This window comes from Drosophila persimilis, unplaced genomic scaffold (genome assembly GCF_003286085.1).
Source record: "Drosophila persimilis strain 14011-0111.01,24,50 unplaced genomic scaffold, DperRS2 tig00000191-arrow-pilon, whole genome shotgun sequence".
In the NCBI taxonomy this organism is placed as follows: Eukaryota; Metazoa; Arthropoda; class Insecta; order Diptera; family Drosophilidae; genus Drosophila; species Drosophila persimilis.
The window spans coordinates 12091085-12117173 of NW_020825298.1; the positions used below are offsets into that span (position 1 = coordinate 12091085).

At 41.4% G+C, this 26089-nt stretch overlaps 1 protein-coding gene across 13 annotated transcripts; it reads right to left on the reverse strand.

The window, feature by feature from the left end:
* On the reverse strand, positions 1-25923 carry LOC6589634 (electroneutral sodium bicarbonate exchanger 1). 13 transcript variants are annotated; one of them, XM_026988747.1, is made up of 12 exons: positions 14308-14659; positions 11449-11552; positions 10018-10230; positions 8601-9074; positions 7000-7161; positions 6064-6301; positions 5055-6000; positions 4477-4979; positions 4100-4412; positions 3787-4029; positions 2016-2281; positions 1-324 (listed from the first exon to the last, which is right to left on the reverse strand). In XM_026988747.1, the coding sequence occupies exons 1-12, from the start codon at positions 14334-14336 to the stop codon at positions 243-245; spliced, it is 3573 nt and encodes a 1190-aa protein (XP_026844548.1). In that variant the 5' UTR covers positions 14337-14659; the 3' UTR covers positions 1-242. The 13 variants fall into 13 exon arrangements, with proteins under 13 accessions (XP_026844548.1, XP_026844550.1, XP_026844554.1 ...); XM_026988745.1 differs by lacking the exons at positions 1-324; positions 14308-14659 and adding exons at positions 1298-1801; positions 25123-25923; XM_026988744.1 differs by lacking the exon at positions 1-324 and adding an exon at positions 1298-1801.
* Between the last annotated feature and the right edge of the window lie 166 nt (positions 25924-26089).

A 26089-nucleotide genomic window follows, 5' to 3' on the forward strand; every position in this document is an offset into this window, starting at 1 on the left:
TTCATTTTACACATTTATTTCAATTGCATAGATTTAAATAGATTTATCAGATGCAGTTTAAATTGTTTCTGTTTTGCCTCTTGATATGTTGCAATTTTGAGAATAATAACCAACGCACTTGAGAGATTCACATCACAGGACGGTTGGTAGAACATACACATAAGATATAGACAGACAGATTATAGTTAGACACACAAATAATTGTTGTACTTATACACAATGAGACACTAATCAAAATCATATTAAATCATTGACTCAAACGGATGTTTCTGTTGGTGTAAGATATCCACGCCACAATTGCTTCGACGTATCAAATTTTCTGTTCTGCAAGAATGAAATGCAATTGTTAATAGGATCTTGTTGGTAATCGTACAAAGGATACCTAGACTGGCGTATCTTTATATATACATACATACGATTTAAGGGTAATTATAAATAATAAATATACAGACATCAATCATAATGCATATGAGGCCATGAGTTTGTTTTTTTTTTTAAACAGAGCTTGTGAAGATATAAAAAGTATGTATCATGCTGAGGTATTTATCATTGAAGATAGCTAGCTCGTATTGAGGGATTTCTTTAAAAAGAAATTATTTGAATAATTTACAATGAATGATACGTATATTTGCGCAAACTCTGTTTCCCTTTTCATACATAATTCTTGACAAATGGCTGATGGCTGATTGATGCTTGATTCGTTTTGGTTGAATGGAAGACAGGCAGAGCTCGAATCTGGTGCTAGATGGGATGTATACAGAGATAGAGTATAGAACACTATGTGCCACACGCAACACTCACAACTACACTGAAAGAAAAACGAACGATGCATACCAAGTAAAGTAATCAAATGAAAGATACAAAATTGGGTTTCGGATTTTATTTCGGTTTCGGTTTCGCTGTTTTCGCTTCTTGTGGTAATTGGTGTATTTTCCACATTAATTTTTATTCAATATTTATAGTTATATTTTATATAGGTATAGTCATGGATGTGTGTGGGATGTGTAGTGATTTTTTGTAACTTAGGTTAAGGCATAAATAATAATACAATGTTTTCTCCGTCTTGGCTAGGCTAAATGAGTGGCTTTCTTCTAAAATTCCCCCCTAAAATTCACATCAGATCACAGCTTATCAAACTCTACCCCAACCCCCCATAACACAGAATAAATCCAGCCAAAAGAAGAGTAAATATAGGAAAATGGTTGTGCTTCGGTGGAACCGAAGTCTCGGGGATCTTCTCGATCAGTTTTTGTTGGAATTGACCATAGTCTCTATAAAAAATCGCCTCAAAAATGTGTATACTTGGAATGGTTTGGGTTACTATATTTATCATATTTATAAATAATACTTCTATAGCTTGTACCTGAGCACAAAAATCCAATGATTTTCTTTGCCCCTGGCACAGCTAAAAATCGTTACCAAAATGTTTGTGGTGAAAAAACTACTACTATATATTGAATAGAAAGTACAGAGAAAGACTTTCCACTCTTTTTAGAGATTATGATACTGGTATTTCTATGAGAAGTATGTACTACAATACGAGTAGATGTGTGTTTGAGTGTATGTTTTGTGCATTTGTTCGGTATAAATCTGATCCTGATCGGTAGGTAGACCTTAGACGGGTGTTATGTTGGCCGGATTCTGGCTGGTGACCGTGGATCCTTCAAGCTTGGCTGCCGCCTCCTTACAGTTGATGATCTGCTGCTGTGGACTTGGATTCGACGTATTGATGGTGACTTCGGTCTCATCCGCCTCGTGCATGGGCGATAGGCGCGGCGAGAGGGCGGCATTTGTTGAGGCACTGAAGAGAGGGTGGCATGTGGGGGAATGCATAGACGAGCATGAATGATACGAGTATTATAGTCGATAGATGGGAGATTGGGAAGCAGAAAGATAGATTCATATATACAAAAAATCAAGCTTAGGAGTTTAAGCAGCTCATGATTGTACGAGTATGTGTTTGAGTGTCTGATTTGCGCGGCACCAGGAACAGGACTCTCTACTGGAACACTTACTGATTTCCATTGATCTGTCGAACTTTGACGGTCACTGGTATGATGAGCTGCTCGGATATGCCATTCCCATCCTTGTTGATCTGCTGCCAGACTGTGGTTCGATTCACCGCTTCTTGGGGTATATTTATGCCCGATCCATTGCCACTGGCCGGCTTGCTGCCAGAGAGAGGAATGTGTATGGTGGTGGGACCCGCATTATTCGGATTATAGTTGGGTCCTGTGCCGGTACCCGCCCCAGGCGGTTGCTGATGCTGATGATGATTATCCTTTAATATAAAATTAGCATATTTCCATTGTTTTGGGTCCAAAAACGAACTCACAGAAGAGTAGGAGATACGGATAGGTAGAGAGTAACGAGTATAGCACAGTGTAGCAGAGAAAGAGTGAAGAAAGGGTGATAGGTGTATTGTGTGTCTGTGTCCCAACTTTTACCACGGTTCCACTAGAACACATTCGGGTGCATTCTTCGATTGATGCTTCAGAAAATTCCCATAAGCGAACGGATTCCTTCGGAACCATTCCATTGGAAGAATGCGAATGTTCTGCTAATGGAACTGTGGTACGGTACTATATTCTGTGGCTAATATTCTGCTGGTGAATGTTGTACAGGTGAGGTGTATCCGTGTTTGATCTTCGAGCCAATGGGTGTGTAAAATTTTCTTTTATGCCAAATTTTCAGTTTATTTTTTGTGTTTTTTTGACTTCTAAAATTTACATCAATTTCGCTACAAATATTTGTGGTGGGGTGGTTTTGTTTTGTTTTTTTTTATCTCCGGCTAGTTTTTGTGGGGGTTTTCGGTTAGTTACTGGGAACTTTTGATCCGATGATGACTATAAAATAACATAACAGGTTCCATTTAATACATTTAGGTACTTGTTGTACAGTGTAAACGTTTGCGCACAGCATGACTAACAATGGCTTATGGCTAGAATTTCATTTACATTTATAAATATTCTTTATGATTATATATATATATAGAGTAGGAGTAGTATTTAGAGTAGGTTTCGGATAGATAACAAATTTTTGTTTTGCATTACGAAAAGCGACAACATAAATAATTAATCTTTTTTGATTTTTTGTTTGTTTGGGATTAGCATTTACAGTAGGTACAGTTGCGCTCGATTTCCGATTGGCAAAAAAATATCGTACAAGTATATAAAAAAACAAAATGTAAAAATAGCTGCATGCCAAGATTTAAAATTAAATTAAAATTGATAGGGCTAAACAGGGGATAAACATTTACAAAATACTGTTAAAGACAGGATAAAAGAAAAACAAAACGTATAGAACAGAGTACGAGTATTATGCATATACAAGTAGATAGAGTCGTACCGACAAAATGCAATTTAAAAGAATGATATCTAAGAATAATTTAGTTTTTAGAATCGGCACCATCGAAACGGTTATCGTTCATCGGTCATCGGCCAACGGCCATCAATGATCGATGATTTGTGCGGGTGGACTGTGGACTGGCCAGCTCTGCAAACGCAAACGCAAATGAAATGGGGCTGATCTGATAACGGGGTGCACTTGTTTCTAGTTTCTAGATGTGACTGTGGACTGTGCGCAGTGCCAGTGCCAGAGTGCGGGTGTTTACTTTTTGAGCAGACTACTCTGAGCCTCGAACTCCTTTTCATTTGCATTTGAGCTGTTGCACGTGATCAGGCCGAGGCCGACGCCATTACCAGCGCCACCTTCAAGACCAGCCTTGGTGTCGGGCTGGCCGCGACCACCGAAGAAACAGGGTAAAAATTTCTGAACAAAGCCCACCTCAGCGTCCAATTGATGCAGATCATCGGCGGCGGCTCGCTTCGTCATCTCCGGCATAATATCGTCGAGGATTTTAAGCTCTCGACGCGTAAAGACCAGATCGAGGGCCTTGCGTATGCCGATCATCACCACCAGCATGAGAGGGAAGAGAATTGACGTCTGCGAGAAGGATTTGATTAGCCAGAGTATGATCAGACAGGCCAGCTGTATGACGGTGAACAAATGAACTCGCTTGATGGGAACCTGTCCGAGGAAATTGGAAATCAGTCATTTAGTAACGTTTAAAGCATAGAAGATCTTTCCGATAGTTTACCTGTCGCAGGAACATGTAATCTGGCTGGTATTTGGCTGGCATGAACATGATCAGTATGCGATCAAAGAACTGCAGACCCTTGAGCGAGGCCACGCCCATATAAAGGAACACACCGAACAGAACCGGCATGGGAATGTGACCGAGCAGCGGTGTCAGCAGCACCGAAACACCGATCGTTAGGAAGATCATGATGTGTGTCACACGCTGCTCGCGAACACCCAGGAACTGTGGCTTCTCGCCAGGGGCCGAGCACTCCGATTCAAGTTTCAAGGAATTTACATGATTGATGCTCAGAACAGTGGCAGCCACAAACCTGGCAATAAAAATGGATCATTAGGATCATGGAAAGAACATCATTCTTAGGGAGAATGGCTTACCATGGCAGACCCATCACACTGCAAATGGCAATAAGAATTGAGAGAACAAACAGATCCAAATGGTAGCCACAGCCCTTCTTCAATTTGTTCTCCTTGCGATTGACGATCACAGCTGTAATCTGCTGATCCATGAAGATCAGAATGGTTCCCAGTAGAGCGGGGAACACGGCAATGATCGGCGACCACCAGGGATTCCGTTCGCTGAAAGGTGGAATGAGCCAACCCCTCGAATCCAGCGTGGGCTTCAGTTCTGCAGGAACCTCCAACTTCTGTGTGGGCACGCCCAACGAATAGTCGAAGAATGTCATGGCAAAAATGGCAATCAGCACGGAAAAGTCACTGATGTACTGGCGCACAGCCGAGGGGAAGAACAGGGCGTTCTTAAAGTCCTTCAGAATGGTGGAGATGATGAAGGTACCGGTGCACAGAACCACCGACATGAGGAAGACATTCTCAGTGGGTGGAGTACCACAGTCGCCGCCAACAAGAGTTCCATTGTTCGGCTAATGAAAAAGCGATAGAAGTTATAGATCGGGAAATTTCCGGAGATTCAGGTGAGGTTGCTTTCTTTTCCTTACCTCACAATAATCCCAGTTGTATTTGGCATACTCCACAACACTGGCATTGCTGCCTGGCGGCGGTATGCAGACACAATCGTATATGCCCTGATTCACAGGGAAATTCTTCCCGATGACAACCACGTTCTCGATGGCCTTGTAGATGAAAATGAAAGCAATCAGGGTGGCAAAGTTCTCCTCGGTGAAGCGGGTTATGTAGCAGACGAGAGCACTGGCATCTATCGCGGTCAGGACGATACAAATGCCGGCGACCCACATGCCGATCCAGAACCGGAATGTCATATAGTCCCAGTCCATTTTCATGCAGAACTCATAGATGATTGACTCAAAGACCAGTACTGGACCGGTGGAACCCAATATTGTCAACGGCTGACCCGAAAAGAAGCCATAGCCCATGCCACAGACGAACCCTGACACCAGACTCTCCATCGCTGCCATATTCTTGCCGGTGGCCTCCGCCAAGAGGCCTCCGAACGTGATGATTGGCGAGAGGCAGGCGAAGTACAGGAAGATCCACGATGCCACGCATTGCATGGAAAATGCATCGCGATAGTCGCTCCAGTACCACGGGATCTTTCGCTTCACATCGTTTATCAGACCGCCAAAGATACGACCTGTTCGTGAGAGACCATTCTCCTCCCTGAGTCGCGCCTCTTCCTCCTCCTCGTCGATCTCCTCCTTTGGCAGCTCTGGTGGTCGCTTGCGGACATCCTGGGAGGGTATGGCCGCCGGCGGCTCAATGCGAATAGTGGGATCCCATTCCCCAGGAGGCAAAACGGTGACCGCATCGAGGAACTCGTCAACGCCGGCCAGCAGATGCTCTCGCTTTCGTGCCCGATAGGCCACCTCGTGGAAGATCTCATCCGACATCAGGGTGGCCATGGCACGTCCAATCTCATGGAAATTGCTCTGGCTACCAGGTGGTCCAAGCAAAATAAAGATGAATCTGCAGTGGAGGATTGTGTACTTTTAGAATCTGTTTAAAAAGATCTTAGCCCATACCCCATACCTTGTGGGCACTGGCACCTCTGTCAGATCGCCCATGAGCGCTGCCTGGCTTAAGCGGATGAAGCAGGAGAGTGTCCGCTCCAGAAAGTCCACTTCGCCAACCAAAATATTACTGGCCTCTGCACCGGGAGGGATCTTCCTCATAAAGTGTGTGTTTCCCTTGTGCTGCTGCTCGTTGAGCTCCGTTCCGCTGCTGGGACGTGCCATCGACTGGCTGCTGGGACTCTTTACCATGTCCTCTGTGATCACCGGAAGATTTTGTGTGGGTCGCAAGTTTTTAGAATTAGATTTTTTCTCTGCATTAGTCGGGGGGTTTTACACGGTTTACACGGTTCACACGGGTGCAAGAATCGGTTTTGGATTTTGGTGCAGGGTGTTCGTTGGGGGTACGTGCGTTGATAGGTATTACAACAATAATAACAACAACACGTTAAAAAACGGGCACAACAAATAAAACATACGAAAAAAGAAGTGCAAAAGATATATTTTGGATTAAAGATCAGAAGATATTTTCGCATAAAAGGTGCTGGAAGAAAGTTCAATTCAAGTTGAGTTCAAAGAATGATACAAGTAGGTGCTAATAGCATGCATATTAAAAATATATTAGATATTAGTTAGGTGATAAGCGTGCAGGTGTAAATATGTATAATCGGGTTGTACGAGTATTACGTATATCTTCTACAGAACCATTTCCTTCTTCTAGTAAACCTTCATGCAAATTTTGTCAAATTAGGGACTGCTGAGGGGGAGGATTTTAGATTTATAGAAACGTTTTTACTACCAAACGAATATTAGATATAGAGGAGTATATAGTAATTGTTATAGAACCATTTTCAAAACCATTTAAGACAGTTAACAGACACGTAAAATCAAACAGGAACGATAAACAGTTCAGTTCTGGAGTTGGTTTTTTTTAAATTTCTTCTGAGTTTTTTACCGAGCGTTCTGTTGCTGGGCTTTCCGGGCACTGTCAGAAAACGCCCCATGCCGCCGCCAGGGGTTAAGCTCGTATTGCCATTGCTGCCAGGCGGTCCCGGTTCACTTGCCGTTAGAGATATAGGCGTGGTGGCCCCTAAAGCGTTGCCCGACTGTTCATCCACTGGAAAATGTTTGGTTTGGTTTTGTTTTGGTTGTGTTTTGGTTTTACAGGAGTATTACAAGTAGAAGAATCTCTAGGATATCTAAGTATCTCGAATGAGCCTTTGGATCATCATTAAATATAATCTGAATCGATTTGAATCTTAGGATCCAATCGGTTATGGTGTGGTTTTTATTTCAATAAATTGTGTAGATCGACAGCACAAAACTGGGTAGTAATCATCATAGTAGAATAAGGGCTTAAAGAGCTTTAAAATTGGTAGGGTATCAGATTGCTAGTGGAAGTAAAGTGAAGATCAAAGTTTGAAGATTGAAGGAGTAGAAGGAGTGGAATAGTAAAATAGTAGTAAAGTTTCAGAGACAAGACATTATGATCGATAAACACAGCGTGCTTTTGAGATACGAGTAGTAGGTACGAGTACAGTAAAAACCTTTTATAGGCTATAGAATCGGCTATTACTTGGTATTGATTGTGATTGTCCTTGCTGACCTTGGCCCTGGCCCTGGCCCCTGGATGGCCCCGGGTGATGCTGAGGCGATGCCCCAGCATGGAACCAGGTGGTGACACCAATGGCACCCAGATGCGTTGTGGCTTCAGCTTTTCATTGGATTGGTTGAAATTTTGGACAGGAGACGAACGAAGTAGCAAGAGCGTGTTTTTGGTTAACGTTGGACAACACTGGTTCTCCTAGTGACCCACTTAACTAAATGAATGATTTACTGATGGAATGATGCTTGAAATGAGTTCTAAGGTGACTGGCTGTCTAAAGGTAAGATGTTCTTGAGAAGAGAGATAACTGCATCGTAACTGCATCCTAAGTTTAGCTTGGTTCTGGGTTTTTTATTTCGATTGTTTAGTTTAGTGCAAGGCAACTGAAAAATATTATTGGCTTTCAGCTATACAGAGAGACAGAGATTGAGATCGACAAAGAGAGAGAGAGAGTGATTGAGTGGGGTGGTGGTGGATGGTGGGGGAGTTTTGCTAGTTCTAGTTATAAGGCTATACCTGTGGGAACAGCGAGATAACAACCACGCTGATCCTTACTCGACACACAGACGGCTGTCGTCATGAGGGGCGTATGGCATCCATCCAGACCAGTTGCTGATGAGCCATGCAGTGAGTGCAGAGGATTGCTCTTGCCCAGGTCTGCTTTCAACCCGGTGTGTGGTTCGATACGAGTTAATGGTTTTTATTTGTTTTAGTATTAGTTCGGATGAATGGCAAACTTTTAGTAGCGCTCTAGAACACACTTAATACGAGTAGAATGGACATGGACCTGACTCATGATGATTTCTGAGTTGATTTGTGACTGTGGTGATGATTGATTGAATGATGATTCACAGTGTAACACCAAACGAACGAGATGAGCTTAGAGTAACCTAATGATTCCATTCCTGTGAATGGATGGGAATCCTATTCCCTATCCCCTATATACTCACTTTTCGATGACGAATGGTTGCGCATATCGGCCAGGGACCGAATGATGGGTAGCCGTGTCTTCTTGGCATACTCGTGCTGATGCCGGTGTCGACGCAGCAGGGCATCCTTGACCTTGTCCTTGACGCCGGGGGGAAGGGTGCCGGCACTGACCATCTGGTCGCAGACCAGGTCGGCCATCACCTCCAGATTGGGTGCCTCCATGTCGAGCATGACGGTGCCGTTGACCAGCAGGCGCCGCAGCTCGAACAGCGAGTGCAGGGAGAGCGTGGCCACGTGGGGCTTGGACCACCGATTGCCGCCCTCCTCCACATCCTCCTCGAACTTGATCCAGCGCGCCGTCTCCTTCCACTCGATCTCGTCGCCCTCCTTCACCAGCATTCCCATTTCCGAGAACAAAGGATGCGATACATGTGTCCCATCGACATCAACATCCTCGCCGAGTATGAATTGTACACGTTGTGCGGGCGGTGTTACTGTTGCGGTTTTTGTTTGTAGCCAAGCAACGAGACATCACACACAGAGAGAAAAAAGAACGTACAAGATTAGCGAGGACCTTTATTACCGCAATAAACATTTATGGGACTCGCCCCGCCCCCCTGCCCCCTGCTTCTGCCCACATCATCCTTTACTTAAGTCTGCCGCCTGCGTGTACAGAAGCAGCAACTAATTGGCGTAATAATTTTGCCCTGATCCGTAAAGGGAATTGCCATTGCCCCACTGACCAATGTCCATATGTCCTGTTTAGTGTGTGCCGTCTCCGGCTGTGGTAAGTGGTTCATGTCCTTCATGCCATGCATGTTCGAATTGCGTGAGGTTTTTGGCAACAGGAATGCACACGTGGAGGTTTACTTAGGAAAAGTTTGTGTGAATATGAATAAGGTCAAACCGTTTTGAAATTTGTGAAACTTTAAGAGAAGGCTTCGCCCAGTTCTGTTTAGTTTATTTAGTCTAGAAGAGCCTTACCAATTCTAAATTGAGTGCCATGGCATGTTGCAACTCTTAAATTGTTTGCATCTCCAACATTTTTTCTCTATTCGGTTCAAACAGTTGCGCTGACAACTCCCCTGCTGCTCGCCACTCGCTCCCAATCCCTAAGCCAATCATCTGTCATTTCCATTATCCCGGTGATGAGATGTCCCAGCGAAGGGCTATAATTTGTGCCAACCTCCGCCCTTCGCTAGGGTTTCCTGTAATTTCCAACAATTCTCGGAGCTTGCAAGCTGATTGGCCGCATTTGTTGTCATTCCATTTCATTCCTCTCCATCATTCTTCAGCTTCCATTTCGTAATTATATTTGCCATTCACACAATGCACACACATGGATACGGGCACGTTCATGGACACAATACCCCCCACCCCGCCACATGGCCACAGGATACACCCGAGGCTGTAATGAAGCAAATTCTGGAACACTACCTGGACGCTCCACTTCCTGTTGCTTTTCACTGCCGCTGTCCTTGCTGGAGAGGCCACCAGCACCTCCAATGCTGCCGGAGCCACCGACGGAACCGCCGCCTCCAGCTCCACCTGCCCCTCCAGGACCGCTGTGATGGTGCTTGCGTCGGCGCTGGGAATGGCGTCTGCCTCCTGGCACATGAACACCCACATAGACGGTGTGTGCGCGATGTCCTGCGGTAGAGAGGGAGCAGAGAGGAGAAAGGTGAGTTTTCCAAATTGTTATTATTAATTACAATTGAATTTCGTAATTCTGTTAGCTTAAAGTGTCTTTTTTTTGTCGATTTTCGATTTTCCTTTTTCGTTTGTTTCCATTTTTGTGAAACGTATTTTTATACTCGCATCGCTTTCAATTAGAATCAAAGCTTAAAGTTCACTTTTGGGTTTAATCTACTGATAAGAACAGAGATTTACTATACATAAATATCTGGCATGTCTGGCATGTGTTATTCAATGAGAGTTGCGCATACGAATCGTTGATTCATCGACAGAACCCAAAACCCAAGAAAGACGACAAATAAATTTATGTTTATTACCTATTTCCCTTGATTTTTGTCCTCGGCTTTTAAAGCAATTTATTAGCTTAGCCCATAGTCATTGCTCAGTTTACTAATTGTGATATCATCTCTGGTACTTGCCTTTGTAGTTTTCATAAATTTAAATTAATTATACAAAGCACATCGCATACGAGTAGCTTAATTCTTTTCCAGTTATCTTCGAGTCACGCTACCCCCCAGTTTCGGTCCTACATATATGGCATACTCGTACACGTATACTTGTGGGCGTTTTATAGAGAGACACTGAACATTTTTCTTGTTTAATGCAGTTTTTTTCAATGCAATTTGAGACAGACTACAGTGGTGATTGCCATAACTAGTTTGAATATCTTTATATACTCCAAAGAAAAAAAAATAAATGAAAATCCTGTTATTTACAGTATACTCTTTATATTGATTTAAAAAAAAAGAAAGATTGACTTATGAGATATCCATCTTTACATTTATAATCAGTAAATTATCTATTTATCTTCCATAATTAGTACATCAACGGAATAAAACTTCCTATTTAAACAACCTCCATGGTCTATTAGAATCCAAGCTCCCGTTCCGGTTCTATCCACCATATTTCAGACTTCCCAGGCTAGAGATCTGATCTTGTAGCCCATATCCACTTTACTCTAGGCTTGGTGCTCGAAAATGTCAACTTGCAATTAACACGACGCAAATTTCTTGTTCCAAAATATCTTGATTTACGTCAATAGTGTGACTTGTGGCTGGTTTTACTAGTCAGCCATTGGTTTTTGGTATGGGTTTATACCAAAACGTTGCCATGGGCCGTGTCGGAGAGTCAGGTTTTTGGCAATTACAAAATATACGTATGTAAAAAACTTACCCTCGAAATCGTTCTCTGTAAATTGTTGCGTAAAGTCCTCGCCTCCAGTACGCGGGTCCTTGGGCGCCTCATCGTCACCACTCGAGGAGTTCATGGTCCAGGGTCTGCAAAGAGAAAAGGCATAAAATATATATTTTATTCTGGATTGAAAAGGGTGAGCAAAAGTGTCTGAATGTCATAAAAGAAAATGCAAATAATTCTTAATTATGGCACGAGTCTCTTATCAGGCAAAAGTGTCTGTTAATTAGTGGCCCTGTTACCGCCTCTAAAGCCACTAAAGCAGGCCTAGAAAATAACAGCTCGATCCTGAGTTGCATAGGCAAATAGTTGCTTGTCAAGCGCCTGATTGAAATGCGTTTTATAAATCGAGACTTAGACGAGTGGACGTACATATGTACATTGTGGTGGTACAGAGAACTGATCGGCATAGACAAAATCGACATACATTAAGGAGTACTTAAAGGTGGTTAGCTTGGATGATGAGTGGATACCCTACCCAAGTGGGGGTGTCTTTTTTTGGTGGTTATTGGCTGTTGATTTGTGTTTGAATTTCAGAGCATGTCCATGTAGACAGAACTCTAACATTAATTAATGTTATATGTTGCATCAAATTCTTCGATTCCTTCACACTTCACTCTCAACATTCTCCTGATACTAAAAAAAACTCTCGTAATACCCGATTGAAGAGTACAAGCAAAACAAAACAAGTGACATCGTGTGGTGTCATTGCCACATAGTCATTGTCACAGCACTTTTCCGAATCACTTGTCACAGCGAGTGCCACCCCCTACCGATTCGATGGGCAAACAATTTTTTAGAATCACTCTGCCTGACGGTTGGTCGGTCTGCCGTTGCATTTCAATTTCTCGTATCGTATCCATTTCACAATTTACACAGATGAATAATATTTTATGAGCCATTGGCACATTTCGCTTTTACTGCAAGTGGATTTTTCTTTTACTTTTGCGGCGGCATTTCGCTCAATGGGTGGCAATGGGAGTCTGCTGCTTCATTGTATAACTTTGATAAATACACGTGCTTCAGTTCTTTAATTGCCATTTGAATATGGATATTTACGAGTGTTTCGCCAGCAGCAGATTTTACAAATGAATTAATTAGCATTTATTGTTGTTGTTGTTCTCTCTTTGCACTTGGACGTACTCGTACTCGTATTTTTGTTGGTCTTTGCTTTTCGTAATGGAACTGCAATTTAATCTGTGCGACGTGTTCCAGGTGTCATCTTCCATAAATGATCTAATGGTGGGTGTGTTTACGATCATTATAATGACGTTTAGGAAGCGATTACATTGTTGCCAGGTTTGGGTAGACACATTAATGTGCAGCAGCAAATTTGCTATAAATATAATACTTCTTTTTTGGGATTCTCTCTATATATAATTAATTTCAATGTCGATTGGTCAACCGGAATTCATGTGAATTTTGGGCCCGTTATCTAGGGTCTTAGTGTCTCCAAAATAATATTTTATCTGAGAGCTAAACATATTACATTGATGGAGAAGCTTTGTGGGCTTCGAGTAGGACTTTTGGAGAGCTTAAGAGCTCAGAGGTTGATAAAAATAGAATTGGTCACGTTTTATTAACGCACCACTCAAAAAACCACATTTCACAGTCGTGAATAAGTCTAATTTGTGCTGATTTTGGTTTTTTTTAAAGATTAGAAACAAGTGATGGAAAAATTTGCATTGCATAAAGGTTTATTTCTATATAGCCTATCATCTTGTTTTGTCTTATCAGCCAGTCTTTTTTAATCTGTATATTATATAGAATTAACCGAGAGGAGTCACAGACAGACGGTGCAACACTCCAAGCCGTCTGCCATTTGTCGGTAAAAACTGGGTCTATCCAGGGCTTACCATTTGGTAAGCCACCTGTCCCTGCATTGAATGTGATATCTTTATCAGCAATGACTCAGAAAAAGCAACGTAATTTGGGTTCCAATATAAACTTTATGGCTGGCATATATTGTGTCAACACAAAAACGAATTCCTAGACAATTTGCACTTGGCATTGTTTAATTAAACGGTCGTTGGTGTTGGTGTTAAAGCAAAGAAAGGCTGAAAACGCGGTACTAACAGATTATACGGGTTATCTGGTGTCTGATACTATCGGAGAAGTACTCGGAAAGTTGGTGTTTCCTATAATATATTTGTGATCTTCATTTTTTTTTACTTTATCAGAGGTATGAAGGTGTCTAGAGACTCTATAGATCACATACGTTTTTTTTTTATCATAAGAAGCCATACGTCTTCTAGTTTCGCTGAGGCTGGGTATAATTTACGAATATTATATTAGTGCAAATTAATTGGCACCACTAAGACCACTTATGTATATCATAGGTTTGAATATGAGCGATTTGTTAGAAAATTATTTACTTGGAACTGAAAGATATCTCTGAAGACATTGACGTAAGAACACTCGGGTATTTTTTGGGACAATTGAACCAAACTTGGAAATGTCACTCCTAAACGTCTTTAGGAAATATCGAGAAATTTGAATAATATAGTAATACTATATCCTTTAAGAATATGTATTTCTTATGTGTCATGGCAAACAATATCTTTTTGGAGTTGAGTAGGGTACTCAAAGCTTCGTAAAAGCCTCCCCTCCTTCGTCTTATTCACTTGCCCTTGTATGAAGGAAGTGAAGATAAACGCACAATGAAAAACAGTTTCACAGCCGACTTACTGCTTATGCGATAAGCCGGGATGGAGATCTCTGTTGGACACGACACTCTTGTCTCTCTGCAGAACCAACCTTCCAATGAACACTTTTCCATGAATCACTACCTCTGCACAGTAAACACTCTCCCCTCCCCAAGGGATTACTGCAATTACTTACAATTCGATGTATTCATTATTCTTGGCCATTACTTGTCGCGGCAGTTGGGGTCTTATCGGAAAGCCTTCTGGAGCACACACTGCTGCGATCGGAACCAACGGACGCTCTACGATTTGTTGAATTTCTCTTTTATTTCACACACCACACACGCCGCGATTATCAATAGAGAGCGTGGGGGCCAAAGCAAATTCTGCGATAGCCGGAATATTGGGAAACAATAAACGTGTAGTGTAGCACAATAAACGGCAAGAAATTTGTTTTGTTGTTCCGTTGATTTTAATCTTATAAAGTTTTTATGGATTTATTGTAGGTATATTATGTTTCGGTTGCGAAGCCCCCGACCCGACTACGAGTCCAGGCGAATGCAGACTAACTAACTTTGCCGATCTTTAAACTGAACAACTGTGCCCGCTTAACCCTCTGCTGCGATCGCAGTCGCTGCTGCGCGCTGCTGCTGATATCTGCTGCCAAGGTCTATACATGAAAGGTGCTGCATTCCTGTCCTTTGCATATTCTATATTGAGGAATTCTTTTCGGTATTTAGGTAGACAATAGTACTATTTATTAGTCTGATTAATTTGAGTATTATATGTATTGTTTGGAAACCGAAAATCTTTATGTGCCTGAGATCTACAAAATAACAAACATGAAGGCGATTTCCCAGTGTGACAGATGGAGTCGGAAATGCTCTCCTTTGGCTCTTTTATGACTACGACTATGGAGAGAGCGGTCTTTTCAAAAGCCTCACCTTATCTTAATACACCTTGAACAGCCATTGACGAACGCCAACAGCGACGTTGACAGCAGAGTGGGGCCGATGGAGCACGAGCCCGGGAACAAGCACAAGCACGAGTGATAGCAGTAGGGAGTGCGAACGGGTGCGAGATAGTGTAAGCCGGTGCCGAAGTGCGGACCTGCTGGACAAGTGCGATCGAAAGAGCGATATGCGTAATACAGTTCCTTACAAAATGTGTTTTTAAACGCCAATTTTCCGATCTGCACTCATCTTTATCAATAGTTTTGTCGATTCAAATTGGATTTATTGTTCATACACGTACCACTATCGCGTTCCAATCAAGGGGCTGTGCTTTGAAAAACGGTTTACCCAACCAAAAGTGCATATTAATGGGGTATATTAAAAGATTAGTTGTTGTTTTATGCCACACTGATAGCACCAGTCGATTGACGAAACTGGTGACAAGTGGTCCCCACACAGATACACAGTCGTATATTAATTATACCATCATGTTTTCGGCATGTACTTAACTATTATTAAGGCAAATCAACGTCAACAGAAATTCGGCGGATCTCTGATAAATTCTGTCTCATTTCGAGAGCTTTGTCCAGCCTTTTGTTTTGTTGACTAATGAACAAACCATAAACATTTTTATTATCCACAAATGTGTATACATATCTATATCTATGTATTTTGCATATATGTATGAGGGGGAATTTTTCTTGTTTATTTTCTGCTTTGTTTTGTGTGCTTTTCTTGGTGACGAAAATAGTCAAATCAAATCTCGAAAAATGTTGGAGCCCTTGAATTGAAAATTAAATGCAGAGCAGTGGGTGTCGTATAAAAACCACACATAAAAAGATTATTTGTAATATTTCCAGTCAAACAACTTTAAGTGATTTACTATAGTTTCTATTATAGGCTTCATGGCTTATTATTTTTGCTGCTCAATGTAGATCTTGGGTCTTTGCTTTTATTTATTGTAGTTTTACCCACAATCTTTGGTTTTAGACGAATAATTCTTCATAATTTATAATCGAACTGAACAAATTTCGTTTGTCGATAAAAATAAGGCCGGTTATTTATTTACTTATTCTTTTTTCATAGTTTTTTTTTATGAATAAAAATGGTATAATTCATTTATAATCAAATATGGAGTGTGTATGTTTGCAGCTATACAATTAATAAAAAGTTAAAATATTCTTTAATGGTTTCAATTCAATTAAAATGTCGTAAAAGCAAAATATATTATTCTAATTTAATAATAATTTCTTTTAAGAGCTTTTTAACAACATTTTTTAATTTTAATTTTTATTTTTTCTACAAATTTCCTTAAAAAGGCGAATCAACCTTTTTCCATTAAGCCCTATCCTGCCTCCCCAGGGCACTGGGTCGCATTTTTAATCGTTTTTGCCGCAAAATGTTGGCTTGAAAGACCCGCTCCCGCCTCTCTAAGCACTGTAATTAATTATTCAAATTTATACAATGGCCAAAAAGTGTTGCTCTGCATTGTTCAACAGCTGTTCCGGCTACTGAAATCAAAACAAAACTGGAAAACATTATAGAAAAAACAATAATAATGATATCCCAGGGGAGGGGTATCGCAAAGTTTTGCGTGTTTGGAAACTAGAAATTATTTTAATTCAATTTGTGGACGCTAATGCTTTTGTTGTTGCGTTTGGTAGTGGATCTGGTAGTGGATGTGGTAACACCGACAACTGCGACTGCAAGGCGACCGCAACCGGTTAGAACCGGTAAGAGCCAAACGGTACGAGTTTTAAGCAAAGATCGGAGAGCTAAGAGGGAGAGAGAGAGCTTGGCCGAGAAAGAGACTTCTCTCTAACTAAAGGGGATTTTTAAATGGATTTGTAACAGATTCAGGGTCCTCAAAATACGTCAGAAGCGATTGATTATTCATTTTTAATTATATTGTTTGTTTGTCTCTCTGTTATGATCTTGTAGCGAATTCTGGGGAAACGAGGTGCGTCGAATCATATTTCATTGTTAATAAATCTATTTTCTTGGTCCCTAGATAATTAACAACAATTAGCGCATTGACAAAATTTGAATGAATCCAGAATGGAGGTTAATGGAGTTTGCGTCGGTCGAGCTCCATTGACAAGGCCAGGTAGCATAAAGATCAGCCCGATAAAGATATTCTTTCCAGCTGCGATCTTCCCCACAAACGTCAACGTCTATGGAAAATCAAAATGTCTTAACTAATCTTTAGATTTTGGTTGCACTTGAATGGCCGAATTAATCATTCTCAGGAGTCGCGTCATGGAAATTGTGTCATAAACAAGATTTGGTCTTATTTTGTCAGGGTCTGGACCTTATCTAGAGCCCACTCGACTCACCCTGACAACTAAATTGTTTAATAAACGTAACTCTTGTCGATAAACCTCGATCCTTATCAACGATCGCTGGCAGTCAGCGCGTCACTTTAACCACTCGAGTGGCCACTCGATAAGCTCTCGGTTCTCTTTATAATTGGCAAACCTTATCGCCATACCTTTACGTTTACCGTCTCGATTCTTTGCCATACTCGTACATATAATATATTGCTGGTATATATCTGGCCTGGCCCATGGCGTATGGTTGGGGATTATTTACCTGATCGGTTTATGGTCGGGGGAATTTTCTCTGACACCTTTCCGCTCAGATTTTTATGACCACTCTAATGCGATTTTAAATATGTATTAACCATGATATGATGATAGCTCTGTATAGTTATAGTTGGTCTATTGCCTCTAGTTGGTTTGAATATCGCTTGTTTGTTTGTTCTTTTCGTTGGTTAGGTTTATGATGGTTTATGATAAGTGGGGTGGGGCTTTGTGGAAATTGAAGAAATAGGTCTTGGATTATTTTTGGATTTCAGGATCTGGATCAATTGTAAAAGACTATTTATTTCTGACATCTGATGAGATAATTCATTTTAATTGAATTAAATCCTCAATTTGAAAAGAAATTTTCTTGAAGTTATATAATCCTTAAATATTCTATAATAAATGCCTGTTCAAACATTAAACTTTTCATTTTAGGCCACGACTTAGCCCCTAATCATTCCTTAAGCCATTTCATCTTACTTTCCTTTTTATACAAATGGATGTGTGAAATGTCCAGAAGGAATCGTTTCCGACCCCTAAAGTATATATATATATATTCTTGATCAGCATCAATAGCCGAGTCGATTGAGCCATGTCTGTCTGTCCGTCCGTCCGTCCCTATGAGCGCCTAGTCCTCAAAGACTATAAGAGCTAGAGCAACGATATTTTGTATACAAACTTCGGTAATATGCCACTATTACACGTATATTTTAAAATTTCGCCCCACCCCCTTTCACCCCCGAAAAGGACGAAAATCTTTGGCAACAATATTGAAGATACGACAAAATTAAAAACGCACAATCATAGAAAATTACCATATCTATCAGATTGCCGAAACTGGATCAGATCCGATTATTATTATAATCAAAAGTAAGAAATAAATTTTCAGTCGCTGCTGCGTACGACACGCTAAGACTGATTTTCTGTCTCTCTCGCACGCACTCTTTGTCCGGAGGAGAGCCATACTGACTAAGTATCGGGTATAAATGTAGAGTTGCGGTCGCCGCAGCAACTCACAACGTTCCCCCTCGTTCTTTATGACTGCTCTGACCTACCATGAGCTCATCTTAGACCTTACAAAAATGCCTCTACAACAAATCAAGGTCACTGGGAGTTGTGTATGGAATTCCTTAGGGCAGACTGGACTGGACGCCCTTCGGTACCATATCACTGCTCCCACTGTCACTCCTATCCTTTCACTGTCATTCCCACTAGGTTCCATCCGAATTGTGCTCCAAGACAGCCTGGCGGGGCAGTCGTGTGAAAATGTCGGCTTGCTGCTGCTGGCTGGGGCTGATGTCATTCTGGCCATCCGATTCCATTTTTATTGTCTTTCAGGGCCAGGCCAGACATTTTGTGTGGCAAAAGCAGGAGTGGGAGCAGCAAAGTTTCAACTTTTAGCAGGCAAATATGAATGAGTGTGAATGTTTGTGAAAGAAATTTGCAAATATACAAAGAAAATTGTTTCTACTATGTCCACGAAGATGTTAGAGTAGGTTGAGACTGGGGTTGATGCAGGTTCGTGGGAGTGCAGGTGTGAAGTGCTACCGCGGGCGCAATATGCCGCGTGCCGCTCGAGACTTCCGCTGCATGCGGAAGTGACACATAAATATAACAAAAAGTGGGGGTTGCTAGTGGGGAAATGGGATCAATGTCCCCCAATGAAGCGAGAATGAGGCAAGAAAAACAGAGAAACCAGGCTAAAAGAGCAGAACTTTGAGCTTAAGAGAGTTGGGTTTTCCCTGCTCAGAATCTGTTTCTCTCCTTTTGTAACCCTCTATATGTTCCTCTCTTTCTGTTGCTTGTTGTATGTATAATGTTTGCTTATCGAACGTTTCCCCCGTTCCCCATCCACCAACGTCGCTTATCACAACAAACACCCGAACAAACAAAGAAAAAGATAAACACAAAGACTGGCCCGGGGAGGCATCATTCGCTACGATATATCTCCCACATGCACTTGACATGTTGTTGACCCAGTCAGACGAAACGGCAGACAAGACAGGAACAATTCCCAGCCACAACCTCGGCAAACAAAATAGAAAGTAAGCAACCCCATCTCAGAGAATAGATACCCCATATCTCACAGAATACACGAGGTTCTTCAGCCTTTTCAATTAGTCATCGTATCATATCATAGATAATATCCCAGACAGACCACCGCTACAGACCAGACGTTCTAATCATAATTTGTTGACTATATATTTTAGGCATACTCGCACGAGTAGTAGGCCTCCCTTCTCTCTATGATATTGTATGAATCTCGCCGCGTGTGCGTGTGGAACTGAATTGAAATTTGAATTGAAGTTGGAAATGTACTACTACGATTCCCGTTCTCCATTGTCATTTAATTGGGGGTAGTATTACTGCCTTTAACTTGACTCGCCACGAGATTACAATCTTTATAGAACTTGATTATGGTTTGTATTGTGATTTCATTTAGATATCTCCATTAGCTTGGCTTCCCATTGCATTGTGCGAGGTCTTTTGAGTCGTTCTAGGAAGTATTTTTGGATACAAAGCTATATAAGGAGTTGAGAGAAAGGGAGATATATCAAAATATTATGAAACTAAGAAAGATTTATAGATTGCACAGGGTGCTTCCTAACAATCCTTTTTCTATAGAAAATATTTGGTACATAAATGATAGGATGATAGGATTTTTCTAGTAAAAAAGAATACAGAGAACTTTGCGAGATAACAGTATCAAATCCGCATCTATTTACTATAGAAAATTGTATATAACAGAGTAAGATACATTGAAAATCCATACAAAACAGAGTTGAGTATACACTTCTTTGCTTCAAATCCTTCGTGAGATTTTATAGATATTAAAAACCAATCATCCCCAAGCAAACAAAGAGCTTTTCTTTCTTTTCCTTGAATCCCATACCCTATTATTTCTCTACCCTCGCACTTTTTGGCCCCCTGGTACGTGTATTTGAATATAAGTTCAATTTCCTTGATATAAAGTATAATCTAGAAACAGGAAGCTGTGTGTATTTTACCTGCTGCTATCTGTGGCTATGACTCTGGGCAATCGGCCATGTCCGTGGATGTGTTTCAGATGCGCCTGCTGCGGCATCCTGCGGAATCCGAGTTTCCTCCACCAAAAGAAAAATGGCAGTGGAAATGGTGTTTGTTGCCGAAAAAGTATCTAATTTCTTTGTTTCTGTTGGGTGTTTGTTTCGGGTGTGGGTGGGCTAACAAAGACGAATTTCCACGGCAGGCCGGGGGTTAATGACACCAGAGTCAAGGCAGGAGGTCCTTTTGAAAGCGTTTTGAAGCAGGGTTGCCGGCGACTATCATTTGTCATGAAATTAATCAAAATTAACCTTTTGGCTTCACAAAATTTCTGTAGATATGTATTTTTAGGGATATATATTTTCCGTATCCGTATTTTCTCTGAACCGTTTGCCGGCACTTGATATCCTCTACGGGTTGAGTCGCGCGGCAGACTAATCCGGCCGGCAGGCCCCACAAAAGTTTGGAGCTCTATTTCTCTTTCTCTCTCTCTCTCTCCATTTCGTCTGTGGTTTTCGCTGGAGCTGCATCTCGAGTGCACTCTTTGGCTCTCTTAGCTGCTGCACTCATTCGAATGAAGAGTAGATTCTCTTAGAGAGCTGCCTCTCTTTGGGAATCTCGGGCGCTCAACACGATTGGAATTTGCGGCATTTGATGTTATCATTCTATTATGAGCACGTTGCATGTTTGATGAGGGCGGGACAAGGGCGGAAGAGGCTGAAACTGTGGTTCAGAGACAGATATAAGGAGGAGGGGCTCTTGGCCATGTCAATTTAATTCTGTGGGGAAATTCGCTTTCGTCGAAACTTAATGTCAGGATTTTCCGGTGCAAGAAGGGAAGCGCAGCAGCAGCTTTTTAATGCAAATTTTATTTCAGTTTTTGCTGGAGTGCAAATTCAATTAATTTTGAACGGTGCTTGTCCTTCCACAGATGGCAGTTTTGATATTGAATTCAATTACTCTAATGCGAAAACCTTGATTTAGTTCCAGTTGAAGATGGCAAGTACATTGGTTCAAGGAAATAAATCAGAGAAATCTAAACTGTTTACCACCGAATACAGTTGTTTGGTTGGTTACAGTTGGTCCTAATTTTCGGCTTTGTGGAGTTCATTTGGCCTAAAATAAACCTTAAAATGTTGGATATCCATCTCTTAGTCCCCCAACAAATTCTCTGTTGTCTGTATTTAAATATGCCATGGGCCAATGTAAAAATAAACCGCTACTATAAGAAATATTATACATACTGTTAAAACTCGTCTGCTTTTTGCATAGTTCGTCATTACATTGATGATATTGCACGGATTTTCGTTATATTTAAGAATTGAAAAAGGTTTTTCGAAGAATTTATCCGCCAAGAAATTATATTCGAGTCTCATTAAATTCTCAGTTTATACTGCCAGACTTAAATCCTTTTCTTTATCCATTAAAGTCTTTCATTTCTATTCTATACTACTTTGTATGTTCCCTCTTATTCCGCTTAACTTTTCTCAATTTAAATTGGGCCTCAATTCGGTGGAATTTCGCGCACAACGGATATGGGGAAAACTGTAACAGTTTTCTAACTGACTAACTAACCACGTGCATACAGCTTATATGAGGAAAACGACATGAAAGAGACGGGAAAATGTGTGTCGGAGGCCGGACTCGTGCCTCTGTCAAGTGTAAATGAAATTTCCAATTTTGTTGCAAAGGAAAGCAAAATGTTGTTGTTGATATTGATTTTTTCTTGTCATCCCTCATACGGCAGCACATCTCCCCCCGCGGTCACCGCCACCGATGTGGTTAAATAGTGTCATATGAGAGGGCCTGAGATGGTCTAGAGAGGGACTCGGGTTGGTTGTGTGTTTTGCATTTTGTGGCTAAGGTCGCGTTAAAAGTGTCGCAAAATGGGATGACAACAGAGCGCCATATCTAGTTCCTTGATGAGACTATCATATACGAGTAGATACACATGGGGAGCATGCAGTCACGACATTCTCGAGAAGCTCTCAGGCGTCACTAGGACAATAAATTAAGCACTGTCTATATATAGTCGAGGAATCTATTTTCTTGGAAAGGTAGGAAGAAAATCAATCATGTCTCATGACTCTCCAGTCAGATTTCAAAGGATGATTCCATCCAGCGCTAAATATGCAGATTTCATCACGGAATTTCATTACAAAATGTCTAGTGAATGAAAGCGAATTGGGGAAAAACAAGTGCCCCAAAAAGAAATGCAAATAGAATTTGAATCGCCGGCTGATGAATTACCTGTGTGTCTGAGCGACATGCGGCAAGTCAATTGAAGCTCATTTACATATTCATATCAGAATGGTAAATAATACATGCATATGTATCTATGTATGTACCTACATATGTATGTACATATATGAATATCTGAATAAAATGTGCAATCGAATGATGGATGGATGGATGGATACGGAGGCGCAATAAAACATTCTTAGGGGAAATATTGTACCTGTCACAGGTGAATGACATATTTTCATTGATATCGATTGCATCACAAAAAACTTCTAAAGAATGTGTTTGTACTTTCAAAGAATCAGCTGTTCCGTATTTAACAGAAAATACTTTAATTAAATATACCCTTCCGAACGCCAGGTTACCGTCAGTTTGGATCATATTCAATTTCCAGTAAGTGAAACTTTTTCAATTACATTTAGTTAATTTTCCAACTTGTCCCTAAATGTTCCTGCGTCCTAATTAGTGCTACATCAAAAGCCCAAAGTTGTAACCGGGTTAAGTCTTGATTTTGCACACAGTTTTCCGCAAAAGTTTTCTAACGAGGTGTTGTTGCAGTGAGTTTCATTAAAGCTTGCTAGTAAAACAATCGTAAAATATACCCCCAAGACCTTTGACACACACTTTTCCATCTAGGATACATACGAAATGTACAGTAGCTCTTTTCAGTGAACGGTTTTCTTTGGCCCTGTTCCCAATCATACTCAAATTTCCTCGCAGGCATTTCACAATCGTCGGCCTGGAAAGCCTTTAACCATATTCCATTACCCATCAGCAGGATATGCTTAAAAGGACACACGCTGGCTGTCACTTGACATACTCTGGTACCTGGGCCCCGAGTTTAATTACACCCAGCCCCGTGCTTCAGTATTCAGTATTCATTACCATTCAAGCTAATTATAAGACGACCGCCGACCTCCTTAGATCACCATCCACCGTCGGGAGCCGGATCCGTCGGCTTAAGGTTGCTTACATCTGGAATGAATGGGATTAGATGGCAGCCTCTTTGGGCTCTCACGATTCAATCGATTGATTCCTACGTTGGGGGTGGGGTGGTGGCGTTTGACATAGGTTCCGCTGTGAAAATATCCATCGATTATGTGACAGCATTTGGTGCTGACTTTTATTTTACGGTTTTGTGCCTTTCCCAATCCGAACCTCCTCGGCGACTCATTTCGTTTGTAATCGCTTAGAACATGTGCGGTGCGCTGTTTTCGCAGTTTTGTTTTCGTCCACCACACATGTCTATTATGTAAAATAGTTGTTTGAATAGTCAGCAATACCCGTAGTGGAGGAGGATACCAGTGGAGAGGCCTGCTGGTCATTAGCTTATGCCATTGCCCGATGGCAGCGATTAAACTTTTCCAGCGAGTTGTTTGTTTAGTTGGCCAGCCAAAAGTGCTTAAACGAAAACTTATATGATATCGGGGTGTTTGCTTTACCAATCTGAGGTGAGTCGATTGGCGGGCTAATCAAATGGCTGCCGATTGCTTTGAATACACATTGAGCTATTCATAAGAGGGGGTGGCAGATATTCCCGATAAATTTTAAATGGGAAATAAATATGGTGGTGATTCTTTTAGTCAAGGCGAATCAATGTAGGGCAATAAATTATTAAATAAAAGTGTCTACTATTTGTTCTACTTGAAGCGCTAGTACCAAGAAAGTAGTCAAACTCTTTATTTAATGGAACCTTTTTGCCTTTTTCATATTTTATGCATGATAAATCTGTTCCAATTACACGAATTTAGGCCAGTTTTCCTTTTCTCTTTTAAAGAAGATATATGTATTCCACTTAATAATTATTAAGGAAGCTTACACCCTTTTCCAAAGAAGTTATGTTTGCAGGAACACGGCCTTCTTCTGGCTTCATTCGCGCTGTCGAAAAGGTTGTGGTTTCATAGATTTAAATTAAGAAAGCTGGTATTTATTCGAGAGAATTTGCCGTACCGATTATGGTTATCCGTTCTCCTACCCCAAAGAAATTTGGCAACGCTGTCCAAAAATTCCAGCAAAAAATTGGCAACAGTGATTCTGGGCCACTTTAGCAACCAACTGGCCTGCTTTAAGTATCCTGGCCCCAAGCCAGTGATGATTAAGTCAAGCATATACTAACCACCAGGCAATATCTCAGCTTGTTTTGATTAAAATTAGCTACAGCTAGTGCAGTTCTATCCCTCAAATTTTAATGAGGATTCAGTTACTTACCTCTTTGAAGAGAAAAGAAGGTGGATGCAAAAGAAGGATGAAGCCCTCGATGGAGAGTGGCTTGGCAGGCAATCGGTGTAGTCGGGGTCCTGCCTCTACTGACCCAGTTACTGCGGCTGGTTACTGGTTACTGGTGTACTTCTACTGTACTTCTACTGCTACTGCCTCTAAGTGACCTGTTAAATGCTCGTTAACGTTTCGCTTTCGGTTATCTTGAGGTTGGTCCTTGCTTAGACCATAGGTGCTTTTTGGTCGGTGGTTCTGGGGTTTACTTTGGCAGTGTTTTGTTACCGAATCGCATGGATTACACGTTATGATTACGCCGCAACAATAGAGCGTCGTGGGGCGTCGTTGGGATATTTATTTTTAAATTCTTTATCGATTTGTATGGTTGAGGGGCTGTTGTTGTTGTGATTGTTGTTGGGGCTGCTTTCACACCTTTTTCTTTGCTCAATCAGTTAGCTCCATTTACCTAAACCCCCGACTTATTAGCATCGGCCGATAAGCACATTTTTGATTAACTACGGGCTATATAAACAGCGACTTTATCTAAATATAACTCAGAGATTTGCGGACTCTTTCGCTTTACAGATACTTAGGGGTTTACTGTAGGGCTAGTTAAATGCACTTGTGGGCTGCTCACAAACTTAACTCTCACTTATTTTTCCCTAGAGTTTGCTTAAAAATTGATTCGGTTAATTGGCTTGGGTTCCGTACTCGAGGTTTTCCCTTTTCTACGCGTGGAAGCAGATTTTCCCTTTTTGCAGTTTTCCCTCTCCGCTACCGCGCAGCGCACGATAAGAATAGGAAAACACGTCCGCACACGAGAAAGGAGAACCTACAATTCAGTACACGGTCGTACAGCGACAGCCAGCGGGGCGAATACGTTCCTAGCCATGCTATAGTAAAGAGGGTAAGGGAATCTCGGCCACCGGCCTCTTTTTGACGGGGACCTAATTATACCTTC

Excerpts from the sequence above, each read along its gene's own strand:
- LOC6589634 (XM_026988744.1), bottom strand. The coding sequence starts at position 14,336 with ATGGCCAAGAATAATGAATACATCGAATT. Across the intron at positions 10,231-11,448 it reads TACAGAGAACGATTTCGAGG|GACATCGCGCACACACCGTC; the intron begins GTAAGTTTTTTA and ends TCTCTACCGCAG. Across the intron at positions 4,980-5,054 it reads ACAACTGGGATTATTGTGAG|CCGAACAATGGAACTCTTGT; the intron begins GTAAGGAAAAGA and ends CTTTTTCATTAG.